The sequence below is a fragment of the Microtus ochrogaster genome, chromosome 18 (genome assembly GCF_000317375.1).
Source record: "Microtus ochrogaster isolate Prairie Vole_2 chromosome 18, MicOch1.0, whole genome shotgun sequence".
Taxonomy (NCBI): domain Eukaryota; kingdom Metazoa; phylum Chordata; class Mammalia; order Rodentia; family Cricetidae; genus Microtus; species Microtus ochrogaster.
In genome coordinates, this window is record NC_022020.1 from 43,107,698 (window position 1) to 43,122,507 (window position 14,810).

The 14,810-nt window shown below is 49.5% G+C and overlaps 1 protein-coding gene across 1 annotated transcript in view; it reads right to left on the minus strand.

The window, feature by feature from the left end:
- Positions 1–2,978: 2,978 nt before the first annotated feature.
- March3 (membrane associated ring-CH-type finger 3) overlaps positions 2,979–14,810 on the minus strand; it is a 150,716-nt gene continuing 138,884 nt past the window's right edge. The window contains exons 4-5 of the mRNA XM_005356123.2: positions 10,332–10,541; positions 2,979–3,910 (exon numbers count right to left, since the gene is read on the minus strand). Of these exons, the coding sequence (XP_005356180.1) occupies positions 3,752–3,910; positions 10,332–10,541 (369 nt within the window). The 3' untranslated portion in view covers positions 2,979–3,751. The remainder of the gene's footprint in view (positions 3,911–10,331; positions 10,542–14,810) is intronic.

The window sequence follows — 14,810 nt, forward strand, 5'->3', positions numbered from 1 at the left end:
TGGCCGCAGGCTGTGGAGTAGCAGCAGGTGCTCCCTTCTAGCGTAACTGTACTCTCATAGACCGTGAGAATCTGATTCTTAGCCCCACACTCTTACTGTTCCTATACGGGTCCAGGAAATAGGCTTTCATCATCCCTTGCCTGTAGCTGGCAGGGAAGCTTCCAGGAAGGCCTAGGTATCAGGATCCCTCTTAGCCTGAGATTCTTGACCCTAAAGACCTGATGGCTTCTTGGAACTCAAGGTGAGTAGAGCCTCGCCTGCAGTTTCTTCTGACTCATTACCACCTGTATCCACCGTTCTCTCTGCTCTCTGACCTTTCTTCCCATCCCTGTCTTCCCTTCCTGTTCACCAGCTGTTCAGCAGCTGCTGCTTCAGCTGTCAATCAGCCAGAGGCCTTGCTACTTTTACAGATCAGCGCATTGACTGCTAGGCTGATGCTTCCCCTGACACTGCTGCCTCTTTCTTTGTTAGCAGCTCGCCCTGCACCAAGGTAGACAAGAAAAGATCGCTTGAGAGAAGGCTTTTATTAGACTTCACGTTTCTGGCTCAGGGGAGGCAGCACAGGGCTGACTTCAATGAGTCCTAGCAGCCTTACACAGGCCGAGAAGGGAGGCTTTGGCCCTGTCACAGCCTTTCTTTCTTCTTTCTTTCTTTCTTTCTTTCTTTCTTTCTTTCTTTCTTTCTTTCTTTCTTTCTTTCTTTCTCTATTTATTTAACAAGCATACCTAGCTTTGACTCTTTGGCATCAATCTCACAGCCACAAAGATTCAGGTTTGGATCAATCAGAGCCTTACCTTTTAGCACCAATCACAGCACTTCCTCTGTTGGGTAGCCAGGGGGAATGTCCTCCTCTGGCTCAGTTGAAAATGGTGGTGGCTTTGCTCCAGTTAGCCAGTAGACCCTTTCCCCTCAGATGTACGGACCCCTGTCTGTAGACTCCCTTACCTTGCATAACCTCGGGTTACATGACCAAGAGGGAATGAGATGATCTCCAGAGGTTTAAGGATCCAAGATGGGTGCTGTTGCTGACAAAGACTAGGGTCCTCAGTAGAACAGGTGTGCTCAACCTGTGGGTTATGACGGGGGTGGAAGGGGGCTTCCAAATGACCCTTTCACAGGGGTTGCCTAAGGCCATCATAAAACAGACATTTATATCACAATTCATAACTGTGGCAAAACTGCAGTTATGAAGTAGCAACGAAAATAATTTTATAACTGGGAGTCACCACAACGCCAGGAACTGTATTGAAGGGTCGCAGCATTAGGAAGGCTGAGAACCGCTGCACTTGGAGGACCAGGCACTGTTATTCTACCAGAGGTACCTTTCTCACCACCCTACATTCAACCTTGGGCGGGGGGCTCTGCTTTCCTTCCTGAGGGTGGGTTCAAACTGGTAGGAAAGAGGCCTGGCAGAGGCATAGTACCAATGTGCTGCCCTCCTCAAAGCCCCAGGGAGGCTCTCGGAAGCCCCCCTACTTTTAACACTGTTTTTTTTTTTTTTATTTTTTATTTTTTATTTTCGAGACAGGGTTTCTCTGTAGCTTTGGAGCCTGTCCTGGAACTAGCTCTATAGACCAGGCTGGTCTCGAACTCACAGAGATCCACCTGCCTCTGCCTCCTGAGTGCTGGGATTAAAGGCGTGCGCCACCATTGCCCGGCTTAACACTGTTTTTAATCTCATGACCCAGGGCAGCAGGAATTCTCCGCACCCTAATTCAGCAGATCCTTAGATGCCACCCCCTCCTTAATTCCAATCGGTGGCAGCCAAGAGAGGGAATGGACCTTTCACGAAGGTTGTGCCATTCGCTTGAGTGGTGTCACTGGTTCCCCTGACAGCTCAGGGCCCAAGGCTGGCTGGACGTCATTTATCAAGTATATTGCAGTGCAGCAATTCGCAAGCTACCAAGCTGGACTCTGCTGAGGAAATTTAAATGCGTGGCAGCTGCGTGCAGCCAGCGGTGTCCAGCATTTTAAAAAGGTCAATTAAGAAACGGTTGATGGTGGTGCGGTTAATGACAGCCGAGAGGGTGAGCAGGGCCGCGTAAACAGTCGGGCTGAGACCTGGATTACTGGAATTGAAGTGTCGAAGGGAGATGTGGCAGGGAGGGAACCTATTGTCATAAGCCATAAAGCACATCTGAATTTCCCAGTGAAGATCGTACAGCTGTTTCCCTCCCTGGGCAGCGCAGAGAACAGCCTGGGCGAGGACAGTCTGGCCCACAAAGGGGACAGCTGCAGCAGCTTCGTCAATCTGCAGAACCAATCGTTCCCAGGTCCCCTCCGAGCCTCTGCCTGCGCCGCTGCCTGCACTCACGCGGTCCTGCTCCGGGAGCAGAAGGCGGTGCTGGAGCGGTTATTTAGAATGTGGGTCATGTTCCAGAGAGCCCGATTTTTCGTCTGGGTCAACCTTGTCGCCCAGTGCGTGGATGAGTGGGTGGCCAGGTGGGAGCCGCCCCAGCCTGTGTTTGCCTCCAAGACATCCGCTCCTGACTTCAGAGGACACACAATGCGGGCTAGGGGTCAGCCGGCTATGCTGTGTCAGATAAAAGGGAGACACGAAACCCTCAGACAAAGTCTATTTTGGCCTGCGACAGAATTGGCACCGTGGCTGGGGAAAGAAACTGTGTGGCACTTTTTTTTTTTTTTGTTGTTGTTTTTTTAATCTGACAACAGGGTGTTCGACTAAGCGTCAGGCTGCTAGGACAGGCTTTATCGTCACGTCTACCTCTCAGGCAAGAAATTCAGGAGAGCCACGGGGATGCTAATTGATATGCAAAACAGGTCTAAGGGTTCCTAGAAGCCACCCTGGATCCCCAGTTCCCTGCAAAAGCAGAAATGAAGACTTGAACTAACTGAGGCGAGGCAGGGACAGGAACGGCCGGTTTTTTGCTCTGACTTTTTCATTTTGTAAACCTAGTTGGGAAGCTATACAGGTTTGAAGAACTGAAAAGAAAGAGCCTTGCACCAGTTAGGCGGCTTTCACACACCAGATATTTATTATTAGAAAATAGCTTCTGTCAGCTGTCAGTACCAAACAAGTGGAAAGGCGCGAGCTTCTTGCCTTCATTTTCCTCCTTAGTAATATTTAAATGAACAGCTCATGGCGTGGTGAGTTGCCACGCCTGCTTTTCCCTTTAAAAACTGAATAACTAAATGAGGTTTAGTACAAAACACCCTTCAGATGTGACTTGTTCTGCAGTAATTACACTGTCGCCTTGAGTAAGGGACATGAAAGAGATGAGAGAGACCACGCTGGCTATCAAGTTAGCCACCAAAGAATCCACAGTAGAAACCGGGAAAAGAATAAACCAGCCCAGATAAAACCCATCCAAACCAAGAAACCAGTTTGTACATTGGCTTTTAAATTCTTTGATTATCGTCTAAATTATATATTTATATATCTATATATATATTTGAAATAGTAATAAAAAAGGAAGAATTGAATTGTATCCGCAGCAGGACAACCTTCCTCGTATGGTAAAGAGGTGTTCCGAGAATCCCATACAGTATCTGCTAAATAGACGTGTTTGGCAGCTTAGCAAGTATCATATGAGTGCAGCATTCATGATTTTGAAGTCAAACGGCATTTGCTTCCTTCTGGGCCGAGTTCGTTACTCAGGCGATGTGGTCACATGGCTCCAGATGTTCTTAGACCCACAAGGCTAAGGGAAGGGCTTCGGGGTGGTGGCTCAGCGCAGGGCCCCCAGTGCAGAAACTTCCAAACAGTGGGTCTACCGACTGACCACGCCCATCAAACAATGGTCTCCTTTGAGTTCCTCTTAGCTGAGTGGAGCCCCAGCAAGGACTGCTGATGAGAGGGCACGTTGACAGACTTTGGAATGAGGAGAATCACCCTCTGATTGGTCCGACGCCACTCATTGTACAGTCGACAGTGGTACCGAAATGACACCTGGGGCAGGGGAGGAAAAGTACGAAAGGGTCAGAGGCGCAGAAGTTGACAGTCAATTCATGTCAATAAATACGTCATTTAAAGCTACAGTACTAGGGTGGGGCAAGGACCCTGAGCAAGGATCTCCAGCGAGCAACTGAGCCCACCATATCCTCTGTCGGGGCTGGCATGACGGTTTCCTTTTCTCCTCCACATTCTGGGAGAGATCAGGAGTTGAACAGGAAAACGCATTTCCTTCTGAGTTGGGATCTGTTTCCAGTCTAGTGGTGCCCTGGTTCCCAAGCCTCAGTCCTGAAGAAGCCTGACCAGAGAGACAGCCCCAAGCCCTGTCCAGCTGTGGACCCCAGGCAATGCAGCTGTCTCTTCTCCATGTTGCAGCTGGAGGGAGGGGTGCTGGGACTCCTTGTAGTCCTCAGCAGCTTAGACCGCACGGTGTAAAAGACCCCGTTTGTACTCAGAAATAAAGGACGCCTTTCGTCCTGTGCCAGACCGGCTGCAAAACTGTCACCTGGCCTGACCGTGGTGTGGAGGTCAACACTGTATTTTCTTGTCTCTCCCCAGGGGCTCCCAGCGTCTGGGGAGCAGAGCTGGTGTTGGCTCTCCGCCTCTCACAGTGTTCGACGCTTTGGAAGTTGCTGGAATGAGCTGAGTGAAGAACCGAGAAGATCCCATGTTTTCTGACCAAAACACTGCTTTCAGGTTTCAGGGCCTACGTGTACCTTAAAGTGCTTGCTTTTTATCTAGATGCTTTAGAATGGGACGCTTGTTTTAGAAAAGGCTGGCAGAAACTGACGGCCTGCTCAGAAAATTCAGATTTCACAACCCCCCCCCCCATTTTTAAAGAAGAGACGGCTTCACTATCTAGCCCTGGTTGACCAGGAATTGGTTATGGAGACCAGGCTGACCTCAAATTCATAGGGATCTGCCTGCCTCTACTCCCAAATGCTGGCAAAATGTGTGTGCCACCAAGCCCAGTTGGAGGCATACTTCTAAAATTGGGGGTGAGGACTGGGAGATGGCTCCAACAGACAAGGAAGTTACCACTGAGCCTGAGGACTTGAACTCTTGGGACCTCCATGGTGGGAAGAGCGAAAAGACTTCCCCTCCCCCAGAAGACAAATAAATGAATGTAAAACAAAAATAAAACAAAACATCTGAGTGCATCCAGATCCCTCGGTTTCTGCCCCGGGCTCAGAGTGACAATTCACTGTTGAACAGTCTTGGGTTGGGGGAGTTCTGAGACCCTAGGAAGAGTCCACAGAGAGACCTGATCTGATGGTTTGAGTACAGTTTCTCTGAAAATAAAAGAAAGTAGAAACTCTGATCAAAAAAGCTCACATCAGGACCCTGGAATCCAAGGCCACTACTGAACATCTTGAGGTGAGGAGCGGATGCCCACGCTGAGTACCAGGGAGGTTTAGTTGTGAAAATATAAGCTTTCAGCTCTCACAGATGTACTGCTTCCAAAACGTCCTGACCATGCTGGAGTGCATCCATCTTTTTTGTTTGTTTGTTTGTTTGCTTGCTTGCTGAGACAGGGATTCTTTGTGTAACAGCCCTGGCTGTCCTGTTCTGGAACTCATTCTGTAGACCAGGATGGCCTCGAACTCACAAAGATTCACACCCCCCCCCCCATTCTCTTGTATCTGTTCTACAGTGTTGCTGTTGGTGCTTCCCTGGAACTTGGAAGGCAGGCGGGAAGCCTGCTGCTCAGGGCCAAGTGCAGGAAAGATGAGGAACACAAGCAAGTACTAAAGAAGGGTTAGCAACCGGAGAAGTCCCGAATCCCAAACTGCTGACAGCGGGATCTCCAGTCAGCCACTGGAGTCAGCCACAGGAGACGTGGCTGTGGGAACACGTAGGCAGTGGACAGGCACACGCCCAGCAGTCTTGCATGGACATCAGTGTTCTTGACCTGGGATTTTTTTTTTTTTTGAATTAGAAATATGAAGAAAAGGACGATGATAATTTTGAGAGGTACTGGAAACCTGAAGAGAGATCGAGCTGTTTCCTCTAAGCCAGCGCGGTGTGGTAGTGGACCCGCTGCAGGAGGCAGCTGCTGGGAGCTTGTTAGAGCAGGAGAATCCTGGCCCCCGCCCAGGCCTGTGGAATCGGAATCAGCTTTAGGTCTAACAAGATTCCCGGGCGATCTGAAGGGACACTGGAGACTGAGAGGTGCTGATCTTAGGGACAGCAGGGCAGGAGCAAGGACTTAGCAGGTTCTGTGATCTCACACACACAAAGCTCACTGGTGTAGACAAACAGATGAGACTATATTAATCTATTTAATTACTGCTAACTACCAAAGTCTGCAGGCAAATTCAATCAATGGGAACATCTTGAAGACAACGTCTCAGGGAAAATAAAGGAAGTCAAGCACAAGGCAGAGGAGACCACTAGTCTGCAGTGGCCTCGGGGCTAACATTTGCTCCTTCTCCAGATGCTCCAAGACACCCCCACCCTACAGTGCTTTATTATAGAGGGGCGGGGGGGGGGAGAAGGAAAGTTTAATTTAGAGAAATAAAGAGAAGCGGCAAGAACCGAAAAGATTCTGGGGAGAGAAAGTGAAGAGCCTCATTCAGACTTTATCTCCCGGGTTTCAGGATGGGGAGAAGAAAGGGAATAGGACTTTTTTTTTTTTTTTAAATTACTATTGCCTATGGGTTGATTTCCACAGTTTATTCTCTTATTCCCCCCAGGACATTAACCTCCTGTCTGGGGTCTGTTTACTGTGAGCTCTGACCACAGAAAGGTTGAAAGAAGGAGATGTTAGCACCACACCTCCCTCTTAGGGAGGCAGCTGAAGTGCTGAAGGCCTGTGGTGACATCCCGGCAGGCTTTGGGAAACCTAACCAAATCTCTTGGGAAGTTCTGGGGTGAATAAAGCATACGGATGGGACCAGGTTATGGGGTGCCGCCTTCCCCCAGTGGTCCCAGCTCGCTTGTCTGACTGTAGAACAGAAGGGATCTCTGATAAGGAATAGATTGACTGTAGAAAAAAATCTTGTCTAGGCCAATTATGCTGGCAAAACCTTGATAAAATGTGGATGCTTCGGCTCCTGCCTGCAATCCCTGAACTCCAGAGGCTGAGGGATGAGGATAACCATGAGTCAAGACCAGCTCAGGTCTGACAACAAAAACTCTCAACTACTAAACACAACACAGTAATCCCTCACCTCCCCCCCCCAAAAAAAAACATTCAAAGACTTTGTGGTTGTGAGCCAGTCCCACAGTGAGCTTGGTCAGGCAGGATATAGAACTGGAGGCTCCTTCCACATCCAGAATTTAAATGATCAAGCCATGGGATGAAGGTCTAGCCAGGGATTTGGTCCTGCATCCACTGGGTTGGCCTTGCAGCATCAGTAATGTGACTTAGGAGAGATGCCCGGCACCACGGCACTGGCCTCTTCAGCCTGTCTAAGGCTGACACCCAGTTCACCAGTGTTCATGCTACGGTGGACCCAGTTCTCAGCTGTCTGTCTGCTCACAGACTTAAATTCATGTACCTTCCCTTTAACCACGGGGAGTCTGGAGGGCCTGGCCTCCTATCTTCAAGGTGGTGGGTTTCTAGAACACAGCAGGCTGCCTGGGGCAGGCCTCTGAGGTCATATTATGACAGGGTCCTTGTGGCCATGAGTTATCAGGAGCTCTTGGAGGTTTATAGTGTGAGTGCTCTTCCCTGTCACAGCACCTGGCTGAGAGGCTCTTCCAGGAAGGGCTCCTCTAAGGAGCCAGGCCTGGACTGATGCCCTGTTTGTTTATCTGAGACATTTTCACAGCCGTAGTCTCCTTAAGCCTGACAGCTTGTTTACAATGGGCTGCTGCCGGAGGGCGCTTTCTGAGCGCTGTCAGCGCCTGAATTACGGCTTTGCCAGCGCCGCTCAGGACGGCATTTATCTGGGAAAGAATTATTCTATATTCAGTAACCTATTGCTGAGCTGACTCCACAGCGTGTGTGTGTGTGTGTGTGTGTGTGTGTGTCTCACGCCAGTCAAGGCAGAGGAGAGTCATTCCTTCCCTCTTGCTACTCTGGATTTTTCTGGAGGGCAGGGAGAAGGTAGAAGTTGGAGGAGCAGGGAAGACACAAGAAGATGACCCTGGCCCTGCCCTGTAGGGGGTACTTAGACTTCTGTCACCAGATCTTAGGGTACTAATCTTCATGAGAAAGAACCACAACCCAAGAGTTAGCAATTCTTTCCTCCATTTCTCTCCGGGTAAGAAGGATGAATATGGAAGGGTAAGTTATTTAGCTGTGGATGCTGAAACTTGCTGGGGTCTAAACATGGCCTCCAGATGCCAAAGGCAGGGGCCACACAGTGCATTCTGCAATGCTATACGCCATTCTAGAAAGCCTAGCTTAAGGTACCTTCTCCACCCCGTTCTCTCTAACTATCCGCCATCTCTCTCTGCTCTTCCCCATGGCTGCCTCTTTATCTGGCAGGTGCATGCTTTACAGAGCACCTCTGCAGGATCTCCGTTGGTTCCGGAGGCCCAACATGGGGGTTTTACCTATCTTCAGCTTTTCATCACAGATATGCTTCTATGAAAAATCACAGACCCAGAAAAGCCTAAGCATGGTATAAAAAATATCAAGCAAACAAAAAACTTCCCTGTGCTTAACTACTATTTCCAAAGTGGCTTACTGTGTACTCCTTTGACTCAGCCGCATGGTCCCAGGGGAAGTGGGTCAGAGAAGTGACTTTACAAGGTGTGCAACTGACAGAGTGGGGTGCAGTCAGACTGCTCAACCTGTGTGTGTGTGTTCTGCGGGCACACGCGTGCATGTGTACGTGCTCGCTCTGGATGTGCATGAGGCCGGAGCAAGGCGTGGGTGTCTTAATCCATCCCAAGCATTACTGCCTTGACCTTAGGGTCTCTTGAACCAGGAGCTCATCTGTTCAGCTAGGCTGATTGGCCAGCAAGCTTTTGTGCTTCCTCCCCCACAACACCGAGGTTACAGGCATGCAGAACCATGCCTACACTCTATATGGGTGTTGGGGATTTGAATTCAGGTCCATTGGATTTATGAACTTTTACCCACTAAGCCATCTCCCCAGCCCTGCTTAATTTCTTATTTCTAACCGTTCTCTCCTCAAGATGAAAGCTTGGGATCAGTTTCCTTGTTTGAGTTATAGCAAAGCAGGATACATTAAAAAAAAAAAAAAAGAAACAAAAAATGTGGACCCTTACAGGAGGAAAAAGTAGTTTGGGGAGGGGCTTCATTATGTGGGAGTTAAATTCCTGAACCAATCAGAAGTCTCCCTGAGCTCTTGGCAGCAGAATGCACCCAGTTTACTTTACCACTGTTTAAGTTATGTCCCTTTTCCAGAGGCTGAAATGTATCCCGTGACAGCCTGAACATCACCCATCACTGTGGGAGGGGAGGGCTGGAGCCGGAAGAGCTCAAGATTAGTAATAGGGAAATGAACAGAGGGTCTGATTGGCAGCGGAAGGAAGAGGGAGGGAGGTGGGGGGAGCCAGGAACACTGTGAGGATCCGTACCGTGCTCTGGGGTACGGGAAGGGCGCACTTTCGACAGGAAATACTACTGAATAACAACGGGACGTGCTCAGATTACAGCTGAGCCCACACAGGAGACTCAGACCAGGAAGTGGGAGGCTGGCTGGCTGGCTGGCTGGCCTCTGGACGCGGTCTCGCATTCTCGAGGGTGGCGGCCTCCCCTTCAGCCCTTCAGTTCCCACCGGACAGCACAAAGAGGGGGCAAAGGGGTTACTTTGTGAGTGCTTCCACCTGGTGCCCCAGCAACCAACCGATTGCATGAAGTTAAATGAATGGAAAAGGGGATGCTTACAAATTCTTCCTTCTACACAGCAGGAAGAAAACAGCTTTTCTTCAGTGGCAGCAAAGTCTTCTCAACTAGATAGATTAGTGCTTTTATGGGTAGCAGAGTCAATATCCCAACACACGGAATAATCATCAGAGGGCAGCGCCACGTCCAGGACAGACTCTCGACTGGGTCAGGATGCAGGGAGGAAATAGCCAGCAGGCAGGATTCAGGACCTGGGCAGGAGGCTGCAGAGCAGCGGTCATCCCTAACCTACCACGGGCCCAGCAAAAGCCAGGAGCAGCAGGAGAAAGCAAGCACCACGCCTTAAACCAGTGGGAATCCTCGTCCACTAGACTAGAGAGGACTACTGGCTGGCGTGTGTCTGACTGGTGAGGGCCGGGGGCCTGGGTTCTCCTCCGTTCCCGTGCTCTTCCTCGCAGTGTGCTTGTACATACTTCTCATTCCTGCTCTCTGCCCCCAGTGCCACCAAACCACACAGGTGCGCCACGCCAGCCTTTGAAGGGCCCTTCTCCATCGGGCAGGTGAGAGGCGCTGCAGCCCTGAGGGGGGCTTGTGCCTGTGGTGACAGCGCTGCCACCCAAACCCCAGTGGCGGCGGGCGGGCCATACTCACTAGTGTCCAGAAGAGGTAAATAGTGAAGAGTGCCACAGTGAGTGCAATCAGTCCGACGGCCTCCAGCCGGCTACTAAAGTGCAGGTGGTCCACGGCGCCCCGCAGGCACAGCCAGCCCGAGATGGTGGCCAGGGGCGTTATGAACAAGAAGCACACCATGTCTCCAAACAGAGTCCGCTTCTCGTGCTGGGGGCCAGGGTTTCTGAGCCACTGCCGGGGAAAAGACAGGGAAGAAAAGTAAGGAGGGGGTTGCATGGCAGAGAGGGCTGGGCATACAGGACTCTCAAGTTACCTTTGCTTCGGGTCTAGGCGACTGTGCTTTGGACCCACCTAAGATAAGGATGCATCGAGGGCTTATTCTCACGCCTGTCTTTGAATAATAATGGCTACAACAGTTTGTGCTGCCCTTGCTGAGGATGACAGCTTTTAGTGAAAAGAGTTCAATGGCTACTGTTAGGAACTGCAATGACCCTGCGAAGGTAGAGGGAACTTCACTCTGCTGTGAGCCGTCCCCCAGATTTTCAAATGTGACGTCTTGGTGATTTTAGGTACTGCGGAACTCTGGGAGGTGGCACCTCAAAGGGAGGCAGCTACAGAGGTTATCAGGATCCTGGCCTCAAAGGAGATCATGGGAGTGGGTTTCACTTTGTCGCCTCCTCAGGATGAGACCACTTGCTTTGACACAAGCTCTCACCCTGAAGGGCTGCCTCAACATGGCTGCCAACCTTGGCCTTGCACCTTCAGAACCACTAGCTTGAATCAAACTTTTCTCTTTGGCACTAATTGTTTCAGAGATTTCCTTGCAGTGATGGAGAGCTGACCAATACAGAGGGTAATAGTTGAGGCCTGAGCTCATGCAGCCTTGGCTTCCCTGTCTTGACCGAAAATGTGTGCAGAGGAGGGTTAGCTCAGCGGGCCTGGGGTGCTGAAATCCTTCCTGTAAATCTCCAAGAAAAGTCTATTTGCAGGACTGGCTTTGGATTGGCTCTTAGGAAGTCTGTGTTCTTATAATAGCCTGGCTGATTTGCATGCCTGAGGCTTCAGGGCACAGGATCAGAGAGTTTATATCAATAGTGTGGTACATATTCCATGCCTATTTTTATTCTGAGGGTCTGTACTCCAGTGGCGGAGGTCAGTTTCACCGGTACTCTACCCCCGTGTGGCTGACCCAGTCATTCTAAGGCTCAGGTGAGTTCCCCTGATGGACAACGCTTTACAAATATTAGTGCAAATTACTGCGAAAATTAAAGCATATTTAGAGGGGGTATGGTGGCTTCTCTCCATAATCCTAATACTCGGGAAGAAGAGGCAGAAGGATCATGAGTTCAAGGCTATCTTCAGCTACATAATGAGATTGTGTCTTTTTCTTTTTTTTTTTTTTAAAGTACATCCATCACCCATGTGACATCACTGGGAAAGGACATCTGGAAGCTGGGACTGTATCCTAGGTCCCTTGTCCTATTCCTTTAAATCTGTATCCTTGCTGAGTGGTGGTGACACACACCTTTAATCCCATCACTCGGGAGGCAGAGGCAGGCAGATCTGTGAGTTTGAGGCCAGTCTGGTCTACAAAGCTAGTTCCAGGACAGGCTCCAAAACTACAGAGAAACCCTGTCTCGAAAAACCAAAATCTGTATCCCTTTGATGTAATGGACCATAGTCTTGAATGTGACAGCTTTCCTGAGTCCTGCAAGTCCCTGAGTCACGGCATCTGAGGACAGCCTTGGGGACCTTCGGCACACCATGAACTCAGCCACGTCCCTCAGCTGGCTTTTCGGACCCCGAGTGTCTTCACTTAGGATCACCTCTCTCCTTGCTGGTGCTGCTGGAGCGTGTGGGAAGACCAGAGATGAGGATGTCTTGGTGAAGGACTGAGAAGGAAATATGAGCTGCTGTTGTCACACTTGGTAACTGCCGTAGACGGGAAGTGCTCCCCCGAGCACAGTGGATGGAGGGTCACAATGTGATTCTGCATTTACATATTGGAGTCAGCATTTACCAGAAACGAAGCTCAGTGGTTTCTCTAAGATTAGCATGAATGCACACCCTAAGAAAATGACATCGCTAGCGCACTTGTCCCGCCTAGTGAAGAGGCCAATGAGGCCTGAGAAGCGAGGTACCGTAGGACAGGTGATGGGGTAGGGTGGGTTAACCACTGTGGACTTGTCTTCCATGTGTCCCCCACCAACAAACAAGTTCCTGTATTGTCTGTCTGTTGGCACATGCCCAGCCCTGCCAGTTGAGGGTACCAGACAGGAGCCCTGCAGGGTGCTGAGGAGAGACCCCCAACTGGCCAGGACACAGACTATCAGCTGTGATGGGCTGACAAGGGAGAGTGGGATTGACTGGAGGAGGAAGGGAGGGTCATCCCTGAGAACAGAAAGAAAACACAGTTGCTATACAGAAGGAAGGCAGAAGCCTCAGGATTAAACAGAAGGGGCAGGAGGACAAGGCACAGAATGATGCCTGGGGGAGGGGTCCTGCCTTATGTTTATCAGGATCCCAGCATGCCAGCTTCCCGTGATCACTCCCTGGGAAACTGGGTGAGATGCTGGAAGCAGTCAACCTTAGCTCAAAAGTGGCCATGGATTCATATTAGGACACAAAAAACAGGGAGTCCGCTTGTTTGTGAATGTGAATTCCATGTTATGAATATTTAACACAGACACCCAAACGATCAAGTGCAAATATATTAACCCCACCTCACATGTTCCAGAAGCTTCAGAGAGCTCTCATTAATTAACATTTTCCTGCCTAAATACCGGCACTACCCCTAAGAAGTAGAGACTAGAAATAGGTCATCATTATCCCAATTTTACAGACTCAGTGGGTTAAATGATTGCACCATGAGACACAGAGGCCACAGTGAGGAGACGACCCGTCGGGCTCTCTCCATTCTCCGTGTCATCCACATATGCTATTAGTAAAATGTTTGGAAATCTAAATCGCACACGTTACTCAGGCGCCCAAAACAATGGTGCCCAAGGTTTAGCAGGGCAATCCCTTTCGAGCTGGATTTTCCCAGACAGGAAGTCGGTACACTCCGCTCTGCACCCACGTTTACAGGAACACGGCCCTCGGCAAACACGCTACTCCTGTGCTGAGACTGGCTCGCTTCCTTGGCTGCACCTTCCCTTTCTTTTACCGGGGAACTCTGGACATGTTTTATTTATTTAGAGAGAGGGTCTATGTATTTCTGGTTGGCCCAGAACTTGCTATGTAGACCAGGCTGGCCTCCAATTCACAGAGATCCACTAACCTCTGTATCCTATGAGCCAATATGCCTGGCTGTCCTTTTTTTTCTTTTTCTTTTTTTTTTTTTAATTTGTTTTTTCAAGACAGAGTTTCTCTGTAGCTTTGGAGCCTGTCCTGGAACTGGTTCTTGTAGACCATGCTGGCCTTGAACTCACAGAGATCCACCAGCCTCTGCCTCCTGAGAGCTGGGATTAAAGGTGTCCGCTATCACCACCTGGCTACCTGGCCATTTTTTATTAACATTAATTTATTACTTACTTATCTATATGGCTTCTGACAATGTCCTGTGCAATGGATGGTCTGGATATGGTAGGAAATAATTGCGAGTCAGTATGTTAGATTTCCATTTATTTATTTATCTAACCTATCTTTGTGTGTGGGAGTACATGTGTGTGCATGCCGTGACACTGGTGCAGAGACCCAGAGGATAGATGTGGGTGCTGGTCTCTTAGTTTACACTGGTGGCCACATCAGGCTAGCTAGTACAAGAGCTACTGGGATTTTCCTGTCTCTTGACTGGCATCTTCCTGGAGTATGACGGGGTAGGGTGGTGGGAAGGGCATTACCGATATACTGTATCTGGTTTTATAAGGTCCTAGGGATCCAAACTCATGGTCCTTACCGGTACACACGGCAAGTGCTTTAACCACAGGACTGTCTCCCTAGCCCCGTGTTTTATGGTGAAGCAAACACACAGTAATGAGGGTGCGGCTCAAGGGCAGGCGAGTATGCAGAAGGCCGTCAGTTTGATCCTCACGACCCCCTTTCTTCCACAAAAGTGGAAACAAGCCTGTGACAGACACAGTCCCCCGTGTCCTGTGTTCTAACTGTTCTCTGACCGTCTGTTCCCGTGTCTAACCCACTTTGTACGCCTCCGATTGTACTTGATTAGTACTCTTTGGAAGGGACTTGCTTACTTAGTTGATTCTGTTTTGATGAAGTGTTCTTAGGACTGTTATGCAAAGTATGTGCTTTCTTTGAACCCCATGGGTCACTGCCTCTCTGAGCAAGAAGAGAGGCAGGAATCTGCTGCTGAGAAAGACCAATATATACCAACACAGAGGTATTCATTCATTCAAGTAGAGTTTCTAACAGAATATTCGATTAGTTTAAATTTCTAACAATATGAAATTATCTAAATATAGGATTTATTTAAAATTGTAAGGTTAACCAGGCGGTAGTGGCACACTCCTTTAATCCCAGCACTCGGGAGGCAGAGGCAGG